Source organism: Bactrocera dorsalis, chromosome 3 (assembly GCF_023373825.1).
Source record: "Bactrocera dorsalis isolate Fly_Bdor chromosome 3, ASM2337382v1, whole genome shotgun sequence".
NCBI classification, from domain to species: Eukaryota; Metazoa; Arthropoda; class Insecta; order Diptera; family Tephritidae; genus Bactrocera; species Bactrocera dorsalis.
Window position 1 is genome coordinate 38601206 of NC_064305.1, and position 24108 is coordinate 38625313.

General features: G+C 37.0%; 3 protein-coding genes across 3 annotated transcripts; all 3 read right to left on the bottom strand.

The window, feature by feature from the left end:
- Positions 1-7537: 7537 nt before the first annotated feature.
- Positions 7538-8205, bottom strand: LOC109579909 (attacin-A-like). The gene is made up of 2 exons (XM_019992162.2): positions 8036-8205; positions 7538-7978 (listed from the first exon to the last, which is right to left on the bottom strand). Exons 1-2 carry the CDS (start codon positions 8170-8172, stop codon positions 7792-7794), a joined length of 324 nt encoding a protein of 107 aa, XP_019847721.2. The 5' UTR covers positions 8173-8205; the 3' UTR covers positions 7538-7791.
- Positions 8206-11285: 3080 nt separating this feature from the next.
- On the bottom strand, positions 11286-12464 carry LOC105230655 (attacin-B). Its single transcript, XM_011211578.3, has 2 exons — positions 12042-12464; positions 11286-11984 (listed from the first exon to the last, which is right to left on the bottom strand). The coding sequence occupies exons 1-2, from the start codon at positions 12344-12346 to the stop codon at positions 11384-11386; spliced, it is 906 nt and encodes a 301-aa protein (XP_011209880.2). The 5' UTR covers positions 12347-12464; the 3' UTR covers positions 11286-11383.
- Positions 12465-12855: 391 nt separating this feature from the next.
- On the bottom strand, positions 12856-15613 carry LOC105230644 (uncharacterized). Its single transcript, XM_011211566.4, has 5 exons — positions 14905-15613; positions 14757-14839; positions 14548-14694; positions 13995-14467; positions 12856-13829 (listed from the first exon to the last, which is right to left on the bottom strand). The coding sequence occupies exons 1-5, from the start codon at positions 15243-15245 to the stop codon at positions 13665-13667; spliced, it is 1209 nt and encodes a 402-aa protein (XP_011209868.1). The 5' UTR covers positions 15246-15613; the 3' UTR covers positions 12856-13664.
- Positions 15614-24108: the final 8495 nt, after the last annotated feature.

Here is a 24108-nt window from a genome sequence, read left to right on the forward strand (position 1 = left end):
GTTGATGACTTAAACTGAAATATTCAAAGTTCAATTCCGGGAGACTTGCGCTCATACAAATCGATCGATCGTCTTGACAATGAAGACGACGCCATGAATTATCCAGTGGAATTTTTAAATTCTTTGGAGAGGTTTGGTATGCCACCACATCATTTGCGTCTCAAAGTTAGATCTGTCGTTATTATGTTTCGCAATCTGCAAGCGCCGAAACTGTGTAATGGAACCTGACTGATTGTGACGCGCCTATCGAATACAAGGGGCAGAATGCTTGATTCTACGAATTTCTTTGAGTTCTAAGCATAACTCAACAACGCCTGAACCCATTTTGCCAATTCTTTTTTTAGAATGTTTGTTTAGGTTCAAGGATAGTTTTTATGGCAAGAATAATAGCCGGAAAACCCCTAAAAACAGCCCTTTTCTTTTTCCCATACAAACGAATGAATGTTTGTTTGTTAGTAACGCTAAGAGAACGGCTGCAGCAATCTTGATGAAATTTTCAGAGGTTGTTCGTTGTGGACCGAGGAACGTTTAGAAATAAAAAAACAGTATGCCTTTCAGGAAGAAATGTCGGAAAATTGAACTATTCCAAAAAGCAACTTTTTTTCAAACACATTTTTTTTTAATTTTGTTTGTTTATCAATATTTTGATTTGTAAATTATTTGTATTGTTCAATTTCGGTCGCTTGCTTTTTTATTCCGGCTATTTAAAAGAAAAATTATTGAAAATTATTCAGTGAAAACTTTACGTGTGTTTCGCACAAAGAGATCAATTGTAGATTGAAATTTGTTACGAAGCCACGAAAAGGTCGCCATAATATCGATCGGCGTTTTTTTTGCCATCAACGTATGGCAGCTTAAGGCAAGGCAAGTCAAGAAGTACTCCCAGGATGCGGTGGTATACGTGCGGAATTATGGATCGGGGTCAATCAGCAAGCGATTGTCACGATGTGACAGCACGACTTTTCTAACAATACTTACGACATTTGATGGACTTTATCTTGAAGCAAGGTATATGTGGTGCTGTTGGTTGCTAGATGTACTCTGTTGAGTGGCAAAAGAGAGGTTTGCCGCACACACACATTCTTCTTTGGATGGTAGATGGTGGTTACACCAGATCAATTTAATGAAATCATTGCTGCGGAAATTCCTGATGCAGAGAAAGATCTAGTATTATACAAAGTGATGAAAACCAATATGGTTCACGAACCTTGCGGACACCACAATCCCACTTCGGTTTGTATGTCTAACAATAAAGGCACGAAATACTATCCAAGTGCTTTTCTGTTGGAAACCCAAACTGGAAATGATGGATATCCACTCCATCGTCCATCGTCCAATCAACTTAGAGGAGTGAATATGGAAGTCGGCAATATATGGATCGTACCATATTCGGCACTGTTGTCTAACTCACATTCAAAACTCGTGTCAATGTCAATTACAATTGCTGGAACATGATAATCAATGGAATCAAACGATGGACGATTCGTTAGCTACTTCGCATGCCACTGAAGTTTGCACACTTTTCGCGATGATCATTTCGACAATCAGCCTTCAAATCCGCGTCAATTATGAAATACGAACAAAATTACATTACCGAAGACATTTTACATCGTACCGATAAGAATTGCAAATAGGCAAATTTCGGTTCCAGTGGTTTGATATCAATTCCACCTGCCTTTTGTCAATTCACTTCAAGGAAGTATGTACTCATCATGAATGTTTATGCCAACATTGGCCAAATAATCGATTGCATGAGTGCACGCCAGTTATACGTGGCGTGTTCCCGAGTCAGAAAACCATCTTCTCTGTACATTTGCGCACCGGAATAGAAACCAAAAAATGTTTAGAATTTAGAAGAATCGAAAATAAATGATTTTTAGCACAACGAAAATTCAACTTTCTTTCCATTTCAAAACACATAATTTCACGCAGGACAACGCATGCGGGGTCAGCTAGTCTATATACATATATAAAAGAAAGTTGTGTTAGTTACACCATTTATAAGTCAAGAACGGCTAAATCGATTTGGCTGAAAACTGGTGAGGAGGTAGCTCAGAACCAGGGTAAGGACATAGGATACCTTTTATCTCTTAAAATTTAATACAACTCATAAGTACAAAAATTATATTTCAAATAATAAGCATTACAATTTTTAACAGATTCTTCCTCGAAAATAATACAATTGCTAAGTATTTGGAATAGTAGAAAAGAACTGCAACCAAATGCGCAGTGAAATACATTATAACTGACTCAGTAATCAGTCGTTGACGTGCACCCCAAAAGACTGATGTCATAACCTTTCCAGCCGACTTTTTTCTTATGCAGTCCACTAGAATGACTGTCGATTTGACTGCAGTGGGAAATAATGGAGCTATGTTTCTATTGTCACACACCGACACAAGAATTCTGTTTTATTACGATTAAAGAGCACTCAAACACTTTTCAGTATCAGTTATTCGTTGTTTTTGTTGGATTGTGAACTTGCGAGACACCCACTTTGCACAAAGCTTTTGCCTCTTTAGAGCATCATGCTCAATGCTTTATTAACACACGAAATACTTTATAATCCATTTTTTTTATAAACTAACAGAAAATGCTATACAAGTATATCATTAACTAATAGTTATAATCCAACTAATAGAAATCATATAGATGGTAGTAGTAGTATTATCTATGTATCAGCCACAGTGAAGCGTGAAAGGGCCCTCTAGTATTATATATTCAAGTAACAAGTAAGGAAGAGCTGATTACGGGTGCAACCGAATACTTTATACTCTTGCAACTGGAAAGAAGCAACGGCAGGAAAATACTTTAAGGTACTAAACGTTATCCAGAGGATCGAAATTCAAGTAATTTTATATATACAAACCTATGTTACATATAACTCCTACACTGACAAACACATAAGGTTTGTTAGAAAAACGAAAATCATTATATGTTTTATCTTAAGCACAAAGATACACTGTTATGAGTAAGACTCGCTTTCTCATTTTCATTAAGATACCTCACATACTAGCCGATATATGCGGTACAAAGGAATCTCGGGAATTCGAAAATCTTTATATTAGTTAAATGGGGACTCAATTCAACCCATTTTTAACATACAGACGCACCATTGTCAGTGAAGAATTATCCCTGAATTTCAATTTATATCTCACACATTGACTGATATTTCCTCCGCTTTCACCGCCGTCTACTGCGTTGAATACTTTTAGAGCTGGAGTGTTTTCGTTCATTCGAATGCGATATTAGCCATGGTTAACGCGCAAAGGCCGTAAATCTTTCGCAGAACCTTTCCCTCGAAAACTTGCGACGTCGACTCATCGGATGTTGTCATCGTCCATTCCTCTGCACCACATAGCAGGACGGGAATAAGGAGTTACTTCTGTATACAGTTTGGTTTTTGTTTGTTTGATGACAGGAGATATTTCGTCTTGCCCTTGTTCACTGGCAGACCCATTTGATTCGCTTCTTTTTCCATTCTGGAGAAAGCAGAACTAACTGCGCGGTTCTTGAGGCCAATGATATCAATATCATCGGCGTACACCAGCAGCTGTACATACGCATAAAAGATGGTAGCTTCTCTATTTAGTTCTGCAGCGAATTATTTTCGAATTATTTTCTCCAAGAGTAGATTGAAGAAATCGCACGAAAGGGAGTCGTTGGTCGGGTTACGAAATATACATAATATATTTCACCAAAACGTGGGAGGTGCAACGGCCCTCGTCCAATTTTGACACCTACTCCAAAAAGTCCCCTCAAGCCATCTCGGAGGTAAAATAATGTTTCTGACGTAAATTGTTATTGACTTATTGCGCTTTTAGAGTTTTTAACACTACCGTTATATGGAGAGTGAGCAGAGTTTTCTTCCGATTTCATCCATTTTCACACTTTCGGTAAGAGTTTTTATAATATTTGTGCTGGGCGGATTTGGTTATTGTAGCTTTTTTTAGTTTGGATGTGTATTGAACATAGATGCCCCTTGCTACAGCGATCCCTGGTGCGATATTTCACTTTTATATCTTAATTTAGTGCTTAGTAATGGCACTTTTCGATTCATGTCATTTTGTGGGTTTGGTAGTGGTCCAATTACGGCCATCTACCAACTCTTAGTTTTTTGTACTCAGGGACCTGCATACCAAGTTTCATCACGATGACTCACTTGTGCTGACCAAGCCATAACATCAACACCAGGATTCGAAAACCATTTATTTGCAAGGCCCAATGTGCTACTATAAATGGTTCGGGTCGGTGTCTTGATGGAATTGCGAAATTGCAGACACACATATCCTATTCAGCGAATGGTAGCATGACTTCTTTTAAAATTATAGCGTATATATGAGGTCCATAGACCAACACAACACCGTGAGAAACAGTCCAAACCATAATATTACCGTCACCGTTTGACGTTTGTTTGAAAGACTCAGTGGAGTAGTGGGCACACATTTCTCTAATCGGACCACTGCCTCACCCACAAAACACCATTAACCGAAAACATAAAAAGCGCCATAACTCAGCACCAAATTAAGATAAAAACTTGTAATTTGGTACAGAGGATCTTCTAAACCATTTAAGCTATAACAACAAAATTTGTTGAGAATCTTATAAAAATTTCTACCGACAATATGAAAATGGATTAAATCGGAAGATAGCAACGCTTACTCCCCAAATAACGGTACTGTTAAAAATTAAATCAATAATTAGCTGCGCCAGGGACATTAAATTTTACCACCGAGACGGTACGAGGGAGCTTTATGGGAGCTGATGTGAAAATTGGACGATAAGCGTGGCACCATCGACTTTTTGGTGAAATCCTATATCTCAAAACCCGACTGGCCGATTTCGACTAAATTTAGTGCATGGCATTATGCCGACATAGGACTACAACCGCACCACTTCCCATATAACAAAATAAAAATTCCATGTGATTCTTTACATATCCATTACATATGTAAATCAAGATGTAATTAATATAACGAAATAATACAAAATATTATTAATGATTCCCTAAAGTATGCCACCTTATGACGAAAAATTGTTCAAATCCAACCCAAACTATTCAAGACCCTAGGTACGGAATATTTAGACCCCGGTACCTATAGTTGACTTTTGATATAATATATTGTGTGATACATGTAACTGAAATTTAGGGATAGTCCTTAACTTATAATGATATGTCTGTAGGTCAAAAAGGGATTGAATCGGACCAATACTTCCCTTAGCCCTCATAAACCTAATATAAATATTTTAGAACTTCCGGGTGACTTTGTACAAAATATAACGGCCAATATATAGTTATCCCATTGAAAATAAGAGAGCGTGTTTTATTCATAACAGTGTATCTTTGTGCTTAAAATACATACTCGTAAGTGCAATTGAGAGAAAACTTCGCCTATCTCCTATATAACTAATATCAGGTTTTTCGAACATCCAGCTGATTTTACTATGTATGATTGGTTTTCCACCTTAAAACATTTCCCTGGCTTTGATTCTTGCAAGTTGCAATGGTATAAAATGTTCGGTTGCGCCCGAACTTAGCCTTTCCTTCCTTTTTCTACAATTACGTAATTAGAACAACTTTTCTTTCCACAGCTCTAATTCAACTAAAATAACTACTTACTAACCGTTTTAAATTCAATATTTTCCGTTTAGGAAATTATTTCGCGATTGATTATTTATTTTGTCACTAAGCACGAGACATGCTATTTAAACTTTTCAAATGACTGTAAATCTCGACAGTGTTGTTATTTCCTGTTTTTTAAAAGTACACGTACACACGTTCATGAAAAGAGTTACCACATAACCCCAATATATCAAAAAAACTATGCGCGAAAGTCAGTTCCAATATCTCATCCACTTTGTGATACCTTAAATCGATCATAAACTCATTAAACTCACATTTATTCTCGGCTCCCCTGCAGGCACCCTAAACAAAATTGAAAAATGGCTGTTATTAACAGATTTTAGTGAGGTGAAATCGATCTATGAATTCAGGGGTCGAATCGTTACATACGTGAACGTATCACTCGTCACGTAAAAGTCTGTATTTCGTATTATGACATACGTGATCGTAACACTTATATACGTGATCGTAACGCTTCTATCGTAATTTGGCATGATGACACACGTGAACGAGTATATAAACGTATCCGTTCGTTCGAATAGTCGTTCGAACGCAAACTACCAATCGTAATATACAAATTTATGGAAATGTGAGCAAAATTTTTTTAAATTTTAAGTTTCTTATAATTTTTAGGAATAAAGAACATAAACAAGAAACCAATGAATGGAATATCTCATTAAAAATTAAAAAAAAATTATTTATGTGATCACATTTTTGTATTTTAGTTGCCAATGAAAATAAAATTATTTGCAAGAATAAGGATATATACATTTTTGAATTAAAATTATTTATTTGGTCGATTGCGGTGAAGCGATTCGCTACCCCGTTGTCCATTTCTTGTGTGTGATAAGAATCGCAATTTTTGACGGTCGTAACTAATTGTAAATTTTATGCAGATGTATGTAATGCCACACAAATGTTATCAAATCTTCCACTTTTGTGAGGTAATACCTTCCTCTCTTGTCAAATCTTCAAATACTCCACCGTCTTTTTAAGATTTCAATGCTTTGTTCAACGATACATATACAAAGAAAATTTTATTAATGAGGATGCATAATTTTTTTATACCTACGCTATTGCTACGTTCTCCTAGCTACCTCCGTACTATTTTTGTATGCCCATTACTTTCACTAGAGCTTAAATAAAAAAACAAACATAAATTCATTTTGATATTTAATTAGCTTTTTTGTTAGTTTATTGAAAATTTCGCAACAGTTTGACAGTTCCGCATCTATTGTGACCTAAAAATACGATCCAAAGCAATGTGGAATTTAAAAACTATTGTGAATTGAGAATACATTACGATCCGTTTGCTATCGTATGTCATAATGCCAATCACCGCATACGATTGACGTAACACGTAATTTTCTTTCGTATGTTTGCCGATCCGTGCACGGATGTAACGATTCGACCCCAGTACTAACAATATGACAAGTATGTATATAAAGCAAATTAGCGATCATAGTGTATACGGTGATCAGCGTAGCATGAGCGTATTTTGAGAGTGTGTCACTAAAGACGGGTATACATACTTAGACTTCTTGGCAGGGTACTACGGCCGCCGTCATTCATCAATTTTAAAGAGTGTTCTACCCAACCAATTATCGTCATTTATGAAAATATGGGCAGTGGCATTCTTAGTAAGTACATCACTAATGCAAGCGCCAAGACCTAGGCTGTTAGAGTATTAGAGACGGGTCAAAAGCTTTGTGACATCACATTTCAAAATTTGTGATGTACAAACGTGAAATTTATAGATAAACAAAAAATAATAAACATTTATAAACACAATCTTTGGTACTTAAGTTGCAACGAAGCTTTTTACTGCCCCTGCTTCTTACAAGTATACATAACTTGCTGAGGTATACTCGCCGTGTCCACGGTTCGTTACAATAAATTTGTAAACATTGGGGCTCTTCTGCGAATCGTACTTTATTTTATATTACGAGTATATTATAAGTTTAATCAAAGTTACAAAATTGTCTCCCGCGTTATAGTTTCAGCTTTACAACATTTTAAATATTTTTTGTTTAATGAATGATGACCTAGTTCAAAATGTGACAACTTGTGACAAGGAGAGGGGGAGGGGTTAAAAAGTCCTTAAATTCGTGTGACGTAATTTATGGATGGCCCCTTAGCAATGGATATACCATGACCAGCAGCATTGCTCAAAGCCAACGAACAAAACCATTCTTCTCAAATCCAATGCCATTCGCCAATTTTGAGTTCGACTTGAAAACCGACCCATCCAAACTATTGTTTTTATTTAAGAGGACACTGGCGCTCGCACTCTTGGTGAGTGTGGTACCATAACCGGGAATATGCTCCTTGCTGATGGAGGCGCCGAGTCTGTGCCTATAAGAAAAATCATGTTTTAGAGATAAATAAGAATAAATATAGATGATTATTTACAGATTTGCCGCCAGACTGCCGCTAGTGGTGACCGGTCCACCTTTGGTGTTTCCCGCCGCACTCACGCTAGCAATCACATTAGCATTTGAGGTACCGGTACCTTTAACGGCCTCCAGTCTAACACACCGTACACGCATTGGTCGCGGTGGTGGCGATTAGCGTTATCGCTAGAGCGGGTATTCACTAAGCTTTGTTATTGTAGATTAAATTACATTACTGCAAGCTGATAAGAGAATGTCTTATTAACAAAAATAATAAGTCGAGCTTTTATGTTTTTTGTTTGTGCTTATGATGATTTTGGATAGTGTTCAAGATTTATATTGCTTGGGATTCCCACTATTCTGTGACCTTATATATGGCTTAAAGCAAACATTCCTCAAAAATAAATGTTTAGTAGTAAAAGCTGCTGATTACAAATAATTTTTTAATCAGTTGTTTCATCTAAGGGAATTCCTTTTGAGGAAAAGTATTATATTACCAGATTGTATTTACTTTTCGATGCTTCTTTTATTATCTGTATTATAATGTTAAAAATAAGGAAGAACTAAGTTTGGGTATAGCTGAACACTTTATATTTCCGAATTTCAAGGATCAAGTGATGAAAAACCTTCATATGCTGGTAAAACGTTATACTAAAATATTTCGCGTAAGAATTTATTATGCATTAATCGAAGAAATATATACATATGTAAGTATTATGGGTTGTCGACTCACTTTGTTTGAGTAATACATTTTGCTTCGTGTCCGCTATATTTATATTAAAATCAACCTAATTAAATAACATAAGTCATGTGTGACATAATCTCCACCAATTATACATATATAGCATATATGAGAAAAAAGTCATCGAAATAATCGTATGTCATTATTTCAGAAGTATGAAGTTGATATCAAAGTCTAGACCCTTCATTCATATTCAGCACTTAACATTATGATTAAAAAATAATTAAAGCATCAACAATTTTTATCAAAATATAAGATTCAAAATCAGATTGAAAGTCAAAATGGATGTAAATTACTTTAAATTATATTATGGGAGGATATTGAAAGATATCATAAATTTTTGCCTTTGTTCAATTAGACTTGACAACATGCTTCGAAGCAATTTCACGAAGATAACTCAATCACTGGAAGACATATTTGGAATATGAGAATGGGTAAAACGTGGGTTAATTACGTATAGTTTTCGGAATTAAGCTGTAGCAATCGAATATTTTACATTGCTAAGATATCTTACACATTCAACCGGAAATTTTAATATTTATTTATATTAGCCCGATTTTATCCATTTTAGTCGCAATGTTATTAGAGAGATGCACTCTTAACTTCTTTAAGATATCTCACATATTGATTAGTATATATGGAAGTCCGGAAATCTTTTCATTAGGTATATGAAGACTAGCGGAAGTATCGAATTAATATTATCCATTTTATATTATCATCATGATATCTCAACTTTTTTCAAATTATTGCTTAGACTGACAGACGGATAGAAATCATTTTATTATTCCATCTCTACTAGGATTAAGTGATACAAACAACCGTTAGAACAAGTAGAATCGACCAAATAAGTTCATGAGCAATGAAATACCTCCGCCTGGTCAGTATGTACCAGATTTTTAATCACCACGTTCCTTATGGTAAAACGTGTGAAAATTGATTGTCCAAATAGCAAATCAAACCGGTCGACATAATATTTTTTAAAAGCAAACTTTTTTAAGAAAAACGCCATTTTATTATAGGGAAACGGTAGTCACTACTTTTTCCCATCTTATTGGCAAAGCTCATACCATTACAGTAAAATTGTTCATCTTGTGATGCCAAAATCATATGCCGTTGAACGAAACAAATAATATTCAGTTGGTGCGATATCTTGGCAATATGGCAAGTGGGGTATGACTTTTAAGCGTTTCCAGGTAGGTTATAACGGATTTGGCAACGTGAGGCCGAGCGTTGTCTTGAAGCAGAATAACTTTTCGAGCGTCTCCTGATATTGAGGTCATAAAGAATCCAAATTCCTAGCTTAAATGACTTTGACAGTGACTCTCAATGCTAAACCAAGTCCTTCTTGCGTTTGACACGGACCCTCATCAAGCAACGTCTCCCACCGTCTTCGAAGGTTTTTTGCCTTTCATCACGCGGATGGTTTTTAATATCGAAATCGCCGTCGAAGAAACCAATCACAACACACCTTGGGCAGCATCTCCTTGACTGAAAGAAGAAAATCAACACTTCCCGCAAATGACGACTATTTGGCAAAACCAAAGATATATGACACATAAAGAGAGTTACTAATGTGGAAACGCACTTTCTTTTTGAAATGTCTAGGCTAAGTTTATCATGTTTTATATATATCAAATTCTATCACCACTAACTGCTGGAGCCACCTATTGACAAACAGGGGGAACTTAGTTGCACACCTAATAACATGCATACATGAGAAGTAGTCATCCGATTTCACCAATTTTATATTTTACTTCATATTTTACTCTAGGGATATTATATTCATATTTTACTTCAAGCTTGTTTTATTTGACCAGCAAATTAAGCTACTCGTATTAGCTTATTTTGTAAGGAATATTTGTAATTATGTTGGCTTGTCATAAGCTATCATAGCTTGAATATTGAACTAGAGGCATTGCCAGTTCATGGATTTTTTCCAAAAAAAAGTAGTTAATAACGAGAAACCTCATTTTGACAGATGAAAATGTAAACAAACCAAAATTACAGATTTTTTGGATGAGTATTGAGTTAAAATTAAGACAAATATGAACACTTGTTTCCACGTTTTTGTATTCTCGACCTCAAATAAATAAAATAAATATATTTGTATAGTATATTAATATTCCGTTTACAAATTTGAAATTTCAAACTAAATTGCATATCAGCTGATGGTTTTTGTCCGCTTTGCCAACACAATACATTTTTAAGCTAATATACGAAATAAGCTAAGTGCGTTTTATTTGTCCATGATTTAGCTATTAGCTTGTGATGGTAAAATAAAACACGGCTAATGTTGAAATAAATTTATGCATGAAATTTGGTTGAAATTGGTTTATTCGTTGCTAAGATATAATAATTCACCTAAATGTGGGCAGTGACATTGTCCAAGTTTTATACTATCTCCTATGAAGCCCTTCCATGTGATATCAGATAAAAAATTAATGTCCACGAATCAATTATTTATTCGCACGCGAAGTATAAATTAAAAAATTATCTTTCAATTTGATTCCAAATACTGTAACACATATTTTGAATTTGCGATTAAGACATATTTATTTAAGTACTTTTCCCAAATTTACAGTGTATTATAAATTGCATATTCCTAATATATCACCATGGAAACTCTTAACCCCAGTTAGGGAAACTATGCGAAAGTCCGAAACCGGTATTGAAGTCATTTCGGCCACTTAGCGGACCATTCAACCAACGTGAACCTCCTGCATTAAAGTCTAATCTCGTTTGGCGATCGGCTGAGGTAAAGAGATTGGAACTTGCGCCGTAATTAAATTTCGTACCAACATCATGCACTTTGGATAGACCCAAATTAGCAGCGTGCCCACCTGCATGCGCCCAATTAAGGTTGCCACCAGTTTCACGGATGGTAGGGCCAAAATCGAAAGACTTCTTTGCATCAAACACGCTGGCGCCCACGCTGTGTTGACCATTATTAAAGAGTGTGGCATGTGCAGACTTTGTTAGTGAGTTACTGAAACCGGGTATAGTCTCTTTAGCAATAGATATACCATGACCAGCAGCATTGCTCAAAGCCAACGAACCACCATTCTTCTCAAATTCAATGCCATTCGCCAAATTGGAATTCGACTTGAAAACCGACCCATCCAAACGATTGTTTTCATTTAAGAGGACACTGGCGCTCGCACTCTTGGTGAGCGTGGTACCATAACCGGGTGTATGCTCCTTGCTGATGGAGGCGCCGAGTCCGTGCCTATGAGAAAAATCATACTTTAATGATAAATAAGAATAAATATAGATAATTACTTACAGATTTGCTGCCAGACTGCCGCTGGTGGTGACCGGTCCACCTTTGGTGTTGCCCGCCGCAGCCACGCTAGCAATCACATTAGCATTTGAGGTTCCGATACCCTTAGCGGCCTCCAATCTAACATCGTGCCCGCCATTGGCATTTGTGGCAACACTGCCAGCGGTAGCTACATCACGCCGTACACGTATTGGCCGAGGTGGTGGTTGTGGACGCACAGTGGGCGGATTCGTGCGTGCTGGTGCCGCGGCACCGCAGACCCAAATGGTCAAGGTGATTGCCAGGAAAGTATACAATTTAAAATTCATTATTTTTCTTTCACTAACTACTTTTTAAAAATGTTTTTCTATATCCTGTTATTCGCTGTTACCGGACTGATTGGATAGTGATGCAGTTTTTCATAGCATCGGTGGCTTTTATTGTTCACTCAAGTTAGCCGGCAAGTAGCCTTATCACCAACGAGGGTATTTACAATCGCTTTTATGAGTTTGAGTTGTTTTATGTGCCTTTTCAATAGTTTTTACTGGTTTGATTATTGTTTAAGAATTAATATATATGCAGATGGAATCCCCTGATACTGTTGAGAAACATTTGAATGAGAGGGGATTCACTTTTCGCGCTGATTTGTATGTGTACAATCGTTTATTAACGAACTCAAGAGCGTGGAATTATTTCGTTTTTCTTATAAATATTTGTTTTTTTTTTGTTAAAAAATTCGAAAGATAAATGTTTGTATGTAAATTGAATAAATGAAATAATATTGGGGTTATTATTATAACCTAAAATATTCTTTGTGCCGATTTTTTCTTAAGAAAATACGTTCAGCGAACTACAAGAGCAAAAGGAAATCAGATAAGTCAAGAAAAAAGTGAAATTTTTTTGCCATAAGTATGAACAAGTAAGAGAATAATCACTTTAACCACGGGAACAGATGATAATCATATCTAAAACATATATAAAATAAGCCGCTATTGGGAGGTTAAAATGTGCAAGGTTCAAAGATATGATCAACCTGTCTAGAGACCTGGAACCGGAAACTCCAGCACATCTTGTTGCGATTTGTAGACGCAGGCTCAAGACCCATGAATCCATTTATCCTGATAGGGATCTCATAACCTCAATAGCGCCCAGCAATTTCATGAAATTGAGAATACATGTGAAGGAGGATACGGCGCAATAGACCCTAGGCCGAAGTGTAAGAGAATAGTAGGAAAAAAATTTAAGCAATAATGGTCACATCTTTAATATTTTCATAAAGTTGTATTGAAAGGAGGAAGAATCTACAATAATTTTACATGCGTTGGATAAAATCCAATTAAAAGCCAAAACCTCTTACAAAAATCAGGCCTTCAAGCAAAGCTCACATGGACTCCTTTTCCAATTGTTGTTCACATATGTGGTACGAAGGTTTTTCAGAAGTGTAGAGTAATAAATTACTAAATATTAGAAGACTTTGTATCTTTTAAGCTCTAAATCAGAGATATACCGGCGATTACTCTTATTTCAAACAATGCATTGAAGACAGCAAAGTAACATTCTTAACACGTTATAAAAAACATTTTTTTATTGAAAATTAGTTTTAAACGCATTGCTGAATTTAAAAACTACAAACTGAATTTAAAAAAATCACATTTCACTCGAATCACAAATGTCACGATTCAGCCATTCAGCTAACAAATCACGAGTGCACTCATTCTGTTCATTCAAACACTCGATTGACATCAAATCGGACATACAACCATGCAGTATGTAAGCCTTTAAGCATGGCATGGCGGATAGGAGACGAAGACACTAGGAAATAAACAAAAGCAATTAGGAAAACAACTAAAAGTGCCAAGGTTTTACCGAGCACGATATGGTTATGGGGATCACAGCATTTTCAAATTGCCGCCATAACAGTAATCAATATGAGATTTCACAAGAAATTCGTGCGCAATATGAACAATATCAACCTACCTTGAAGCATTCCAATTGCAAATTTCTATTATCCAACTTGGCTAAGTCGATAATACGGTTCGGCAGATCGGTAAACTCACGACAACGCCACAGCGAACGATTGCTCACTAGACCGTGCTGTAAAGCCAACATCACATATTCATAGTTATCCAACTTTGTTCGCTCATCTGCGATTATGTCATACAACAATTTCACGCCATCAATCTCATCGAAACACTGTTGACCATCCTCACAACGTAAGAGCATGGCAAAGCACTTCATGCAGAGCTCATGATAGAAGAGCGTTTTATTCTTTATGCGTTCATATAATAATTCAAAGAAACCCGATTTTATGGCCAACTTCGGCGCGATCTCTAAGAAATGGCAAAGGTGCTCCCACAATGCATTGGGATAGAAGGGCGTACATGGGTCAGCATTGAAAATGGTTGAGAGATTTTGAAATGATGACGTTTCATTAAGGAGAAAAAGCAATACTGCAGATAGTGGAGCAAAAGAAGATTGAAAGTAGCGGTAATCACACATAAAATATATGTAAATCGAAAATACTACATACTCTCCGTTTTTTCCGTCAAGTTGCGTAGAATCTTGCAAGCCAGATAACGTGTACTCCCATGATTATAGATAATCGAGTAGAATTCTTCAACCAAATGTAAACGCCCAACAATGGCATGGGCACCATTTAGATAGCTCGAAACCAAGTCTGAGAAAAGTTCAAGTTGGTAAAAGCTATTTTAAGCTTAAAGTTATCGTGTCAATATTTACAAAATATTTTCATTAATTGTCTATGTTCATTGTAGAATTCCTTGAGATATCCATTTTGTATGCGAAAGAACATATTTTTACACCTTAAAACGTATGATTGATAAATAATTTATTTCCTCTACTCATCACATACTATGTCCTCACGTACTTTCTCACCAAATCGAATTGCATGATGGCACGTTGCGCTTGCCACGGATTAAGTATTACCTCGGTTAATGAATTTACACCTTGCCATCTCAGCAGCGGATCATCACTACATATATCGTGAGTCAATTTTTCAATACATTGAAAGCCATATGCCAATGCGGCATGATCACGAAAATAGGCCGAACTCGAGCAGTTATCTTCGTTTGGACACTTACAACTACAACGTTTTGATTGCACCTTATTGTATTCTTTGGTAACGAAATCGTTTATACTTTCCCTCTTCATGTGCTTCACCTCAAGTTGGAGGAAATGATTTTTATAGCTAGCGAGCTCCTCCCACATAATCGTTTTATTGTTTTTTCGTGACACTAGTAGATTCTGACGAGTTTTCTATTGAACAAGATGTATGGTTAGCGGAGAAAAATATTGCAAAAAAAATTTTCTAAAAAAATAATTCAAGTATAATTTTAATATTTTCCAGTGAATGGCTTCGGAAAATTTTGTCGAATGATTATAAAAGAAATACGAATCTGTTGTTTTCTACTATTGGGAATAGGAAGTTTACTGTTTTTATACTTTCGAAACATGTTGCTGCAGAGTTTTGTTCTCCTAACTAACTAACTACAAATTATACTACAGCCTGTCTACTTCTTACAATTCTAAATTTCATCTGATTCTTTCTCTTTTGAGTATAAAAATCAAGCACTAATAGAGATATCAAAATGGGTAAAATCAGAAAAATATTTTCCTAACCCTATTATAAAAACTTTGGAGATCCGGTTGACTTTATACAACATAAATCGTTCAATATGTGAGTGGTCCTAATGAAGTTCTGACAGTACTTCTAATAACTGTGTGTCCCTGTGCCTGAAATGGAACATTCACATTGATAAATTTATAGCACATCTCTCCACCCACGTCCAGGCACCGCTTTTTATTATGTACATTCTGAACGAATTGTGTGCCAGTTGTTTTCTCTAAAAGGCATAATTTCAAAGACGTGTGCTATTGAAAAAGCTCATTGCGCCACTTATCCAAGGACTTTGACCAACCTTCACAGCAAATCACCATAGCCCACGGGCACTACATGTACGAGTAGAATAGCTTTCAATTTCATCGTTGGTGCTGTTCGTAATACACCACTGATATCAACGAGAGCCGCTAGCTGTTCAACTGGCTACCATATTTATGGTAGGTAACCTTGGACTCAGGAGGATGGAGTCAAGTGAGGAAAGTTCTCTGATCGACATTCACTTGGGAGTGGCTTGAAACGATTCTTTTACGTATGAATCAAGCAGCTTACGACTTCCGATCTTTGACCAAGTATCCTCTGGGTAGCCTAAGAACAAATACAACAAATTATACTTGAACAAACAGTACCAATGAAAACTAAACGACAGCCTGGCTGTTGTTAACTCGGCTATAATCGCGTAAGCGGTGTCTACGCCAGTAAAGAAGAAGAATCTTTGACTAGTAAACCCATCCTAGTAATTTTATTTTAGCCACCTATCTATCACCGGACAGCCTTGTCCTTGGAGTTTTTCAATATGTCATTTACCGTTAAGATGCACAGTAAAGCAGGCAGAACCCCACCTTTCGTAGTGCACCTACCCTACCCTACACCGCCATGACAGTTCTGTCGGAAAGAATATTAAATATGAGAATATTAATGTTTGATTCGACCTCAAGTCAAACTATAAGCACATAATGACGTAGCTCTTGCCCACAAGCTTTTAAAACGTAGCATAAGTCAACACAGTTCAATTAGATGGGGACTAGTGATGAGCGATATTTCTCTACCGGTGATTTTTTCACTGTGATTGAAAAATCGCAAATCGCAACTGCGATCACATTTTATAAATACATAGCAGCTTGCTTCTATGAACTGCGATTACGATAACAGTTCGAACCTGTGAATTGCGATTGCGATAGCAGTTCGCAATAAATGTGTGAAACAGTGATTTTTTAATAGCACAGTATATGTGATCACAATAGCAAATAGCAGAAAAGTAGCAGCTTTCTTTAGGGTATTGTATATATTTTTTATTTTATTAAAGCTTACATAGTAAACAAATTATTATACAAACTAAAGTACGCAGCGCTAGCATCATAGGCTTTCGGCTGACTGGGGGGAAAAATTAGAAACTTGTTTTAAATACAACGAAGGAGATCTGAATCCTTCAGATAATTGTAAATTTTAGATATGTTACTAATAGTTGGGTTCATTAAAAGCTGAACAGGATCATCGTTGTTAAAGTTTTTGAGTCTGAGGCTGTCCAGAGCAGGACAAAAAACGAGTAGGTGTAGCACACTAACCGTTGACTCACAAAAGGGACATTGGCTGATGTGACTACCATCCAGCAGGTGTGCGTTGGTAATGATAGTGTGTCCAATGCGGAGTCTGACGTACGGAGTGATGAGATTGACTGGCAGAGAGGTCGGAAAGTTAGGTTTCGTGCGATTTGGGTTAATTCTTGAGTAATGGAGATTGTAAAGTACACAATCCACAGCTAAATTGGTGTTTCTCAGTTGAGCGATGAGCCGGTAGATATCGCCCTTAACGAAAAATGATGAGGTTATAGTGGGAGAGTGATACATTTCCTTGGCAGTTGAGTCCGCAAGCATGTTTCCAATTATACCCGAGTGGCTGGGAACCCACATAATTCTGAGTTTATGTGGAAGCGATATCAAAATGTCTCTGATGGCAGAAATGATGTAATTGGAGTTATTGCAGTTTTTTAAAGCTAGGAAGCAGGATAAACTGTCAGTACAGATAATATATTTTCCTTTGTTTAGCTTTGAGTATTGAACAGCTTTAAGAATTGCGGTAGCTTCAGCTGTAAAAATTGAACAGAAAGAAAATAGCAGGCCATACGAAATAGGGTTTCCAGCTTCACTAACTGCAGCGAAGGAGGTGTGAGTTCCTTTTGATCCGTCTGTGAATAAAAGTATCCAACCAGCTGATTTGAGAGGAGCTGTTACTTCCAGGAAGTGGGCTTTATAAACATTGCAAGGAGCATTGTGAGGCTTCACTCACACGCCACGGGGGGTGTTTAGTACTCCAAGGTAAAGCTATTTTATGCGGTAACTCATTTACTTTAACAAACATGGCGCATTTGTATAACGATGATTGAACCTTTGGCGATCGTATTCGTGTCAGAGCTGAGTGGAAATCCTTCAAAAAAAAACTGGGATTGATTAAGAGCTTAGGATAGAGTTTAAATAAGCTGTCTTCCATATTGTCTTTTAAAGAAGGCAGTCCAGATTCAGGCAATATGTTTTTTATTGGAGATGTAGGAAACGCACGAATAGAACGACGGGCAGCAGCATGATATGGTGCAGCAAGCATCTTGATATGATTTTTAGAATGGTGTCCATATATTTCTAGGCCATAATTAATTATTGATAAGATGAGAGCTTTGGTGACCTTAACCAGTAGGGCCGGGCCAATGAGTGAGCGCTAACATGAAAGATACTTGATTATGCTAAAATTAACAAATAGTCTTTTTCTAACATATTGACAATGTTGCTTAAATGAATACTTAGAGTCTAATATTAAGCCTAGGAACTTAAAACTATCTGTACAGATTAAATTTATATTATTAACGGTAAGTGTGAGTGTATTACAATGATGTTTCTTACAAATATGTAATAACTTAGATTTAGAGGAAGAAATTGACGTGCCCGAAGAACCGGACCAATGGAATAAGAGGGATAAGATTTTAGAAAAGGAGGACGTGACAACGGCCAAATCGGAGGAATTAGAAAATAATACTAAATCATCAGCATAGATTTGGTGACTGATGTTAGGGAAGTCAGATAAAATTGTACTGATTTCATCAAATGCGATAATAAAAAGTATGACTGAAAGGGGTGTTCCATTATCAAGAGGTAGTATAGAGGATCGGACATTAGAAACAAGTACAGTAATTTTGGGTTTAGAGAGAAAAGATTTAAGAAAGTTATATATATGTGAGCCGACTTTCCATTTACTAAGCTGCCTTAATACCACGTGTATACCAATACGATCAAAAGCTTTTAAAAAATCAAGTGAAAGTATCGACACATGATTTTTGTGGGATAATGCATCAGAGACAAATTGGTCAAGATGCAGAAGAGCGTCTAACGTCCCCTGCCCCTTCTTAAATGCAACTGGTTTATGATTGCAATGATTTTCTCCATTAGTTTTCCTAGGCAAGGCAGGAGGGATATAGGCCGATAACTATTGACTTCGCTGGGAGGCTTACCAGGTTTTAAAATGGGAATGACAGCGCTGGTCTTCCAAAGTAGAGGATAGTTACCTGACCGAAGGATGTTATTATAAAGATTAATTAGACGGGATAGCAGGAAGGGAGGGAGGTGTTTAATGATAGGGTAGGATATTTTATCAATCCCAGGGGTTTTGCCTTTAACTGCAGAGAGTGCAGAGATGAGTTCAAGAATGGATATATCAGAATCTAAAAACCTAGCTGAAGAAGATAAGTTCGAGGGAGGCCGGTAAGGGGAGGAAAGAACGGACAGTTTGCTGGAGGAAAATTCAGGAGAAAAACTGGAATCCGAGGAAACGTTGGAAAAATGAAGCGCAAATTCTAAGGCTATATCTGGCGGATATAGTAGATTTCCACGAGGAGAATCGGAGAAAATGAGGTTAAGCCAGACAGTCTCATTATATCAGCCCAGATCTTTTTTTAGGTTAGATGAGGAATTGATTTCGCTAGTGAACTTTTGAAAGCAGAGTACTTTAGCAGCTTTCGCCTTACGACGAAAAATCGCATTAGCTTTTTTGTATTGCATTAAATTTACGTTTGAACGAGTGCGCTTGAATTCGTGCCAAGCAAATTGTTTTTGTTGCCTAAACGCAAAAAGTTCACTATTCCACCAACGAGGTGCAGGTTTGGCTGATTTAGAGGAGGACTGAGGTATGGAATAATTGGCTGCAGAACGGATAATTTTTTGAATACGTGAGGACTCCTGATGGACATTGGACGAAATGGGGAAACGACGGGAATGCAATTCGCAGAAATGTTCAAACTTATCCCAATCAGACAAGTCTGTTTTAAAGCATACTCTAGTCTTAAACCGGGATGTAGGATGGGGAGAGGAAATTTTAGAAAGGATGGGGAAGTGATCGCTACCATGGAGGTCATCGATCCGGAGCCATTCGGTTTTGGTGAGTAGGGATGGGGAGCAAAGCGAAAGGTCAATATGTGTAAAGGAAGAGTGAGTGGAAAAGTGGGTGGGGGAACCGTCATTAAGAACAATGTAGTTAGAACTACTTAAGTATAACATCTTCAATAATTCGACCTTTCGGATTAGTTGAGGAAGACCCCCAAAGGGGGCTTCAAGCGTTAAAATCACCGGCCAGAAAGAAAGGAGTAGTTCCAGACGGGAAAAGATGACAGATATCACTTAAAGTGAAAGGTTCATTGGGAGGGGAATAGGCACAAGTAATGATGATTTTAATAGGGGAAAGAATTTCTATGGAGAGGGAGGAGATGTTCGAAGGAGTAGGGGGGAGGGTGATATGTGGTACTTTACTATTGATCAGAATGGCTATTCCCTGTTTGCTGGTGGTATTGCTGAGGAGGTTATAAAAATAACCTATAAATGCCTTGGGGGTATGAGCTACAATATTGTTGGCAAGATGAGTTTCATTTAATAATATTACTGAGGGGTTGAATGTTTTAATTAAAAGTTCGAGTTCGATGTAATTATTTAAGTATCCGTTGATATTCCACTGAAGGATGGATAACATGGGTAGAAAAATAAAGAAAAAATAATAATATGAGGTTATGGGAATTTATTGTTCCATCGACGAGGGTGACGGAGATGAAAGGGGGGAGGAGGTTGGAAGGGTGTTATGAGCAAGAGGAGAGATGGCAAAAGATGCCAGGTGTGTGAGGAGGGCGATGAGACGTGAGAAAGAGGAGAGAAAGATGGGGAGGGGGAATTCAAGGGTGTGGGGTGTAGAAGGGGGGAGTTCTTTGAAATTTCTGAAAGTTCACTGTGATGCAATGGATTGTTGGTGGAGGATGAATCGTTGTTAGTTGTTGTTGCGTTATTATTGAGGTTAGAATTTTTAGATATTGAAGTATTATCTTTGTTATTAGGATTTTTTGAGTTTGAATTTATATCGCTGTTAGTTTGAATTTTTGCCACGTTGGCGAAGGAGAAGGGGGATGGGGTGGAAGGCTGTTGATTTTTATACATGGTAATGGCGTCCCGCATGGTGCATTTGTGTATAGTTTTAATCTTTAATATTTCTTTCGATTGAGTAAATTTAGGGCAAGCATTTGAGGACGAGGGGTGTTCACCTGCGCAGTTAGCGCAGTAAACTCTGGTGCAATCAGAAGGAGAAGAGTGGTTAGGAGGAAGGTTGCAAATGACACAGGAAGGAGTTTTTAAGCAGTGTTTAGCGGTGTGTCCTAATAGCTGACAAGTTTTGCAGCGCATAGGATTAGGGTAGTACGGACGGACATCTAGGGTTCTCCAGGCTACATCAATTCTGTTAGGAAGTGTATATTTATTGAATGTTAATAATACGGTACACGAACGCCTTTAACTATTTTCTTAAACTTGTGGACTGCAGTGACACCTTGTTCCTTGAGACCTTCAATTCTTTCATCGTCGCTAAGTTGGCAAATAAAGGGGGCATAAATTGTGCCCTTGGCTGAGTTAAGGGTGCTGTGAAGAGCGACTTCAACAGCACCTGCACCGGGTAGATTCTTAGTGAAAAGGAATTTATCAGCAATTTTTTGATTTTTTACAAGGAGGAGTAGGCTGCCATCGCAAAGTGACGAGATGTTGTTAATATCTTTACTGTTAGCTTGAATACCTTTATAAATCGCGAAGCAGGAGATGGATGTAATTGGTTTACTGGCATCCCGCGACTTAATGACGAGGTATTTGGGGTCATCCTTCTTAGTTATGGGGAGTTCCGGAAATAGTTCCAACATTGTTTGTTCAGGCTTTTTTCTTTTAGACTTCTGGGCTGAGGATAATAGGGCAAACCTATTATCACCCAGATTGTTGGCCCCAGGGGGCATTGTGAAAATATTACTTTTTATGTATGCAAAAATTTATGAATGTAGCACCAGTTAAGAATAAGAAATAAACACAGGGAGAAATTAACAGTAAAAAAGTTATTTGTGCACAACTGTAAAGTAGCGTTATAACACAGACACCACTAGAATGACCGCGAGAGAAAAAGAAAAATGCGACCGTACCGGTTTGACAACTCGGTTGCGACTGTATTGTATATATACGAGGGCTGTCCGATAAATAACCGACCTAACCATGATGCACGCGACTTTTTCAAAATTTTTTTTTTATTTTTCCACATAGTCTCCTTGTAACTCCACACATTTCTTCCAGCGATGCTCCCATCTCTGCAACCCTTCCAAATAGTACTTGGCGTCTTTGTCTGCAAAATACGAGTTCACGAAAGAGATTGCCTCCTCATTTGACGAAATAATGATGAATCCAAGTTTCGTCTACAGTTATCAATCGGCGCCAAAACTCGGTCTTATTGCCTCTAAACTGAGCCAACAGAGCGCTGGAAATGTTCATGCGCGCACGTTTGTGGTCTAGCGTAAGCAAACGCGGCACCCAACGCGCGGACAGCTTTCTCATGCCCAAATCTTGGTTTAATATGTGACAAACAGTTTCTTTTGATATCTTCATAATCTCAGCTATTTCCCTAACTTTAATCCGGCGCACAGTGGGGTAAATGGTGCTCAAAATGGAGATTAATTCCCACAAGTCTTCTAGTTATGAAAAAGTTATTTTTTTTAGTTAATTAATCATAAAGAAGTAAGAAAATAATGCAATTAGAGTTTTTTTATTGTTTTTTTTTAAATCTTAAAAAACAAAAATATGCTGAACATCGGTTTTCTAAATTTTTAATTTTTTTAAGCTTCAAATTTTATTTAAAATATATAAACTGTTTCTTCATCACTATAATCATATTCATGATCATTGTCGTCTTCGCTTGAATTTTTATCATCGCCTTCATTATCATCGTCATCATCAACTTCATTATTATTGCCACTGTCTATCACGATCAACTCTAATGCTTCTTCGGGTAAATCCTACACTTTTTTTTTGGTAATTTTCTTGTGGTTGATATAACGGGGTCAGAACTGATTAAAAGTCTGTTAAATATGTCTTCATTTGCTTTTTTTCTGCTGCATTTGCGAGAAAAATGTTCTCTAAAATTCTTAAAATCTTTGTTTCGAGCTTCCTGAGCTTCTTCTGATAATTGTCCGATTGGCAACATAGCGTGCGATATTATCTCTGGTCCATGGATAAAATATTTGTGAAGTGTTGGAGGCATGTTATACCAAGGATAACATTCAACGAAATATTTTGCTGTATTTAAAGCGTAGTCACGAGACTTCTGTACCTCAATATCGTGCCCACTAGAAACAACTACGAGTATTGTATGCATCTTTTTAATCAAATTTATGTCAACTTTAGTAATTGCTGCTGACATCTCGGGATTTTGAAAGAAACGCCTAGCTGTATTGCCATCGTTAGAATTCCCAAAGCCAGGTTTCGGATGGTCAACAATCAGACCAATTTTATCTTTAAATCCTTTTTGAATCCGTCCTTTATTTTCCGAAACTAATAGTTTCTCACTTTCTGTTCGAGCTTGCCACTTTTTTATAGACAATTTATATGATAAGTGGAGAAGACATTCAAAGAACCTCATCCACCCATGAAGTATTGGAAGCCCAAGTTGTAAATTTTCTGTTTTTACAACATTCTTCACCATTTCATCAATTTTATTCAAATCTTTCGAGCTAGCTCCACATAAATAACATTTTTGTGTAGATGTTGTTTCTGTTAATGCGTTGCGTACTTTTCCATTAACCATAGATAAAATTAAATTGTGTTTAACTTCCAAATATTTATTTCCATAAGGTATAACCGCATTAACAAGATTTTGTATTTCTATACCAACTCTTTCGTTTTCAGTTCTAGAAACAGCTGTGGACTCTTTTACAAATTCAATTTTTAAAGGCCTGCAGAACCTGGTAGAAGCTGGGCGCGGATTTTGCCACATAATTTTGCTTCCACAAATCAACCTGATTGGAACAATACAGGTGATGAAAACTGATGAATCATTTGCACCCGGATTATGGTACGCTTGCTTATATGAGCGGTGTCCAGAGCTTCCATCGAATCCCCACTTAGTGTACAA

What these genes read in the sequence shown, in the direction of transcription:
- LOC109579909 (XM_019992162.2), bottom strand. Translation starts at nt 8,172, where the DNA reads ATGCGTGTACGGTGTGTTAGACTGGAGGCCGTTAAAGGTACCGGTACC. An exon ending in GGCAGTCTGGCGGCAAATCT is followed by an intron (nt 7,979 to 8,035) that starts GTAAATAATCAT and finishes TTTTTCTTATAG; the next exon opens with GCACAGACTCGGCGCCTCCA.
- LOC105230655 (XM_011211578.3), bottom strand. Translation starts at nt 12,346, where the DNA reads ATGAATTTTAAATTGTATACTTTCCTGGCAATCACCTTGACCATTTGG. An exon ending in GGCAGTCTGGCAGCAAATCT is followed by an intron (nt 11,985 to 12,041) that starts GTAAGTAATTAT and finishes TTTTTCTCATAG; the next exon opens with GCACGGACTCGGCGCCTCCA.
- LOC105230644 (XM_011211566.4), bottom strand. Translation starts at nt 15,245, where the DNA reads ATGTGGGAGGAGCTCGCTAGCTATAAAAATCATTTCCTCCAACTTGAG. An exon ending in ACAATTAATGAAAATATTTT is followed by an intron (nt 14,695 to 14,756) that starts GTAAATATTGAC and finishes AACTTTTCTCAG; the next exon opens with ACTTGGTTTCGAGCTATCTA. An exon ending in CTTGACGGAAAAAACGGAGA is followed by an intron (nt 14,468 to 14,547) that starts GTATGTAGTATT and finishes CACTATCTGCAG; the next exon opens with TATTGCTTTTTCTCCTTAAT.